This window comes from Hypomesus nipponensis, chromosome 9 (assembly GCF_054491055.1).
Source record: "Hypomesus nipponensis isolate SF chromosome 9, ASM5449105v1, whole genome shotgun sequence".
Lineage (NCBI taxonomy): Eukaryota > Metazoa > Chordata > Actinopteri > Osmeriformes > Osmeridae > Hypomesus > Hypomesus nipponensis.
The window spans coordinates 1450001-1453566 of record NC_140369.1 but is presented as its reverse complement, the minus strand read 5'-3'; the positions used below and the strand labels follow the sequence as shown (position 1 = coordinate 1453566).

At 54.7% G+C, this 3566-nt stretch overlaps 1 protein-coding gene across 1 annotated transcript in view; it reads left to right on the top strand.

Annotated features, from left to right (window-relative positions):
* The first annotated feature begins 1468 nt into the window (after positions 1–1468).
* The window catches only part of LOC146272258 (cysteine and glycine-rich protein 1-like), a 5380-nt gene continuing 3282 nt past the window's right edge, over positions 1469–3566 (top strand). The window contains exons 1-2 of the mRNA XM_084705149.1: positions 1469–1650; positions 2952–3068. Coding sequence (XP_084561275.1) covers positions 2960–3068 — 109 coding nt within the window. The 5' untranslated portion in view covers positions 1469–1650; positions 2952–2959. The remainder of the gene's footprint in view (positions 1651–2951; positions 3069–3566) is intronic.

Below are 3566 nucleotides of genomic sequence, written 5' to 3'. Positions count from 1 at the left end.
GGGGCTGGGGGGCTGGGCGGCTGGGGGGCTGGGGGGCTGGGGGGCTGGGTGGCTTGGAGATTGGGAGGCTGGGAGATTGGAAAGCGGGCAACTGGGAAGCTGGGGAACTGGGAGGGTTGGGAGGCCCAGTCCTGTGTTGGAGGGAACCCTGGGCTGGGGGGCTGGGGGGCTGGGGGGCTGGGGGGCTGGGCGGCTGGGCGGCTGGGGGGCTGGGGGGCTGGGGGGCTGGGCGGCTGGGCGGCTGGGCGGCTGGGCGGCTGGGCGGCTGGGGGGCTGGGGGGCTGGGCGGCTGGGGGGCTGGGGGGCTGGGCGGCTGGGGGGCTGGGGGGCTGGGCGGCTGGGGGGCTGGGGGGCTGGGCGGCTGGGGGGCTGGGGGGCTGGGCGGCTGGGGGGCTGGGGGGCTGGGGGGCTGGGCGGCTGGGCGGCTGGGGGGCTGGGGGCTGGGGGGCTGGGGGGCTGGGCGGCTGGGGGGCTGGGCGGACAAGAGACAGGGATTGTAGTCTGTGATGTGGAGGCAGTATATTGTATTCAGACAGTGAAGGTCTGACTCACACTCTTAGCTTCACTTCCCTGCCTGCTCTCCCTGTTTCACCTCTCCTGATCCCCTTCGACAGGAAGAGTCTAGTCTGGTATGGAGATCACATCATGAATAATCAAAAGAATGAATATCATTTTTTTTTTTTTATGAGCAGTGTGTAAAATATCCACAGTAGCTTATCAGTAGCGTTTCTGCGGTTTGAAAGTTTGTCCTCAACCAGATGCTTCATGTGTCTGTTCCAGCTCTGGTGCTGCTGTTATTACTCTCTAATGAGGCAGGGAGAGGGAGGAGTCTCGCACACACGCACACTTCCTGATGCTCTCCCTCACCATCACCTTGTAAGGTAGTGTGTCTTCTTGGCTGCAGAGACACTGTCCAGCTTCATACCACCCATCATTAGAGACTCACTGTTGTCTCTGAGGTGGTGAATCACTGTTCCACCACCAGCTGTCTCTGCTTCTGTCTGTCTTCATCTCACTCAGTCCCTCTTTACCCATCGCTCTCTCCCTCTCCCTCACCCTCTCTCCTCTCTCTCCCTCTCCCACCCTCTCCTCCCTCTCTCTCTCCCTCTCCCACCCTCTCCTCCCTCTCTCTCTCCCTCTCCCACCCTCTCCTCCCTCTCTCTCTCCCTCTCCCACCCTCTCCTCCCTCTCTCTCTCCCTCTCCCACCCTCTCCTCCCTCTCTCTCTCCCTCTCTCTCCCTCTCCCACCCTCTCCTCCCTCTCTCCCACCCTCTCCTCCCTCTCTCTCTCCCTCTCCCACCCTCTCCTCCCTCTCTCTCTCCCTCTCCCACCCTCTCCTCCCTCTCTCTCTCCCTCTCCCACCTTCTCCTCCCTCTCTCTCTCCCTTCTTCTCTCTCTCTCTCTGCTTTTCCATGCTATCAAACTCCTCCCACAGTTCCAATGCTGCTTCTCTTTCAGCCTCCCTCCCTCCACTTCTCTTCTCTGCCTTCACATTTCTGAAGCAGCTTGTGTCCTCGTCTCCCCAGGACCAGCATTCCGCCCTGCCCAGGACCAGCCTTCCGCCCTGCCCAGGACCAGCCTTCCGCCCTGCCCAGGACCAGCCTTCCGCCCTGCCCAGGACCAGCCTTCTCTCCAGCCTCCTCTCTCCAGGTAAAAAAAAACTTCCTCAGCTACCTCACTGCAACACAGGGTCAACAGCATGTAGAATCTGGCATTGTAGAACGTGACATTCTAGAATGAGACATTGGAATGAGAGCTGTCACACTCTGACTAGTGTTCTAGAATGTAGAAGATGGATAGGGGAACCTGCACATTTAATGATAATAACAATAAAGTTCCTCCTTCACTGGTAAAATAGTTTGATAGCTGTGATATTATTCCTGAATGTGTTTTTCCAGACTTCTGAGTTTCTACCAAGCAGTGTCAAGATGGAAGCTAACTTAATATGAGAATCTCATGTCCAGTTAACAAAAATGTATCAAAAAAATTTGGCAGAATTCTGTGAAACGTCTTTTGAATGTCATCTGAAGTGTATTTTCGAGTCCCCTCCCTTCGACCTCTCACAGGGTGCTTGTGCTGTAGTCTGTCTTGAGGGAACATGGTTCGGGGCTGGACGTGGGCGTTTTCAGGCTCATCGCTAAGTGTTTGATCACTGCTGTGCTGGACATGCAAACTAACTCCTAACAGCTTCCTACAACCGACCGAACAAAAGACACACATACTGAACTCTACACTTCTCATCGATGCAAAGTTTAACCACTGTACGCAGATGACTCATTTGGAGTGGTCAGGAAATGAAGGGAAGACTATCTAGGCTGGCCGACCTTGTTCGGCCTGGGAGGATAGGAGTGTGGAGCTTGTTTCCTGAATACCTTGACTGGTCTTTCCTGTGCAGTAATAATAATAGCTGTTATTGGTACCGTTCAGCCCTTTTCTCACATCCAAGGACAGAGCAATAGAAAGAGAAGAACACAACTAACCCTAATAGCCCAGGGCCAGGGAGGGCATGGTGTGTCACAACAAGATAAAATGTAGAGTATTTCCTGTTTACCCTGTGAACAGGCAGATTAGTGTCACTGTTTGGCTGTGTAAAACAGCTGTGACGTGGTGACTTGGTAGAGCGCTTGGTAGACCCCCAGTCCTGTTACACCCAGACTGTGGTTCCTATCCAGTCCTTTTACACCCAGACTGTGGTTCCTATCCAGTCCTGTTACAGCCAGACAGGAGGTGTTTTAACGAACAGACCACAGGTTGTGTTAAGGTCAGAGGTTAACTGAATGTGTTTTTTGGCAGATCCTTTTGCAGGGCCATGTGTACACAAACAGACTCACACACATGCATACACTCACTAACACATGCACACACACACACACGTGCACACACACACACACGTGCATACACACACACACGTGCATACACAGACAGATCACCTAGTCAACTGTCTGTCCCAGGCTACAGGATGCCGTTCGGTGGAGGCAACAAGTGCGGCTGCTGTCAGAAGACGGTCTACTTCGCCGAGGAGATGCAGTGTGAGGGCAAGAGCTTCCACAAGTCCTGCTTCCTCTGCAGTAAGTACAACCCACTGAGATCTCGTCGTTATCGCGATGACCGCGGAACGCGTACGTTCTCAGATGCACAGAGGTGCAGGAATGGAATGCAAAATATTTGGCACGGGAGCCCGTCTAAAGGCTCTCCCTTTCCTCTCCCTGACCGTATTTGGAAACGACGTTTGCGTGTGACACCAGACTAGTTTTCCTAATACGGGAGAGAGAAGGTAGCCCAATGAGCCTGTCCAGATGTAGCAGGCAGTTCTGTGAGCACGCCTATCGCTCACACATCCCCGACGCACAGAATGACTTCTGTGTCTCTGCTGTTTCACAACATGACGTTCAGCACAGCGGTGAGATCACGGCTCCAGTGTCCCAACCCCAACGCTGTCATGGTGAAAGAGGGAAGGGGAGGGGGGGGCGTCGGTTTGTTTTCAAATGTGGGTGGGGACGACTTTTTACACAAAGTGCCTGTAACCTACACCCCTGGGGGAGGGTACGAAGCGTTTCGAAAACGTG